This window comes from Vollenhovia emeryi, unplaced genomic scaffold, assembly GCF_000949405.1.
Source record: "Vollenhovia emeryi isolate VEMERY1.0 unplaced genomic scaffold, V.emery_V1.0 DF951249.1, whole genome shotgun sequence".
Classification (NCBI taxonomy): domain Eukaryota; kingdom Metazoa; phylum Arthropoda; class Insecta; order Hymenoptera; family Formicidae; genus Vollenhovia; species Vollenhovia emeryi.
The window spans coordinates 1-1,114 of NW_011955117.1; the positions used below are offsets into that span (position 1 = coordinate 1).

The window sequence follows — 1,114 nt, forward strand, 5'->3', positions numbered from 1 at the left end:
CTTGAAAGTATTCAAATTATCCTTATTTCGCTCTTAAAGCTTCCTCTATGAGGAAGCCATAACAATGGAAGCAATGTGCAAATTTCTAATTAGAAAAAAAAGTACATTAAAGTGTGCAAATTAGAAATTTGCACATGGCTTCCTCATAGAGGAAGCTTTAAGAGCGAAATAAGGATAATTTGAATACTTTCAAGAAACATCGTAGTAAAGTTAGATTTCTCTCTTAAAGCTTCCTCTATGAAGAAGCCATAACAATGGAAGCAATGTGCAAATTTCTAATTTGCCTACTTCAATGATGAGGAAGAAATGTGCAAATTTCCAATTTGCACGCTTCAATGATGAGGAAGCAATATGCAAATTTCTAATTTGCACACTTTCAAGAAACATCGAAAAAAATTAGATTTCGCTCCTATTTTAAAATTAATATTACATCCAATGGTATAGTACGCTATATTACACTACGTTACATATTATACAGTACATTATACTAGATTACATGTTACACATTATACATTACGCTTATACGTTACAGGGTACCCGGTAATGCCCCCATGGCAAAGTGTCGGTTGAGTCAGGCACGATGTATCGTTTATCATCGTGCGTACTCAGGGCGATTTTTGTCTCGGATACGGTGTAGACTTGATGTAGCTTCGATCGTATGCACGACTGACGACGAGTCATCTCGATCTCGTCTCTCAAGCATCGCGTGTAATCGTCAAAAGTTATTGTTCGCGCTACCACGTTGCTTTTAACCCCCTTCGCCCTTTTCGCATCGCTTTTACCGTCTACTCTCAAAGCATACATTTTCGCCCTGAGTCCGACGAATTCGGTTATAAATGCCCCATTATTCTCATCTTTCATGAGACCGGGGACTTTCTTATTCGCATGCGGTATACCGTACGCGTTGTCATCTGGATAATCGCTCGTGTCGAATCTGCGTATATTGCGTTTCACAGTCTCGTATACATCCTCGCACTCGACGTGGTATATGAGACTGTCCGTATCGGTGTACATTTTACACTTGTCTCTGTACAGGGGTAGCATATATTCATGGTGAAATTCATACAAGCAGATCTTGGATATGTCGAGGATGCACATACTCAAATAGATCGGA

The 1,114-nt window shown here is 39.3% G+C and overlaps 1 protein-coding gene across 1 annotated transcript; it reads right to left on the bottom strand.

Moving 5' to 3' along the window:
• Nucleotides 1–379: 379 nt before the first annotated feature.
• Nucleotides 380–1,097, bottom strand: LOC105561992. The gene has a single exon (XM_012012475.1). The coding sequence runs from the start codon at nucleotides 1,042–1,044 to the stop codon at nucleotides 520–522; it is 525 nt and encodes a 174-aa protein (XP_011867865.1). The 5' UTR covers nucleotides 1,045–1,097; the 3' UTR covers nucleotides 380–519.
• Nucleotides 1,098–1,114: the final 17 nt, after the last annotated feature.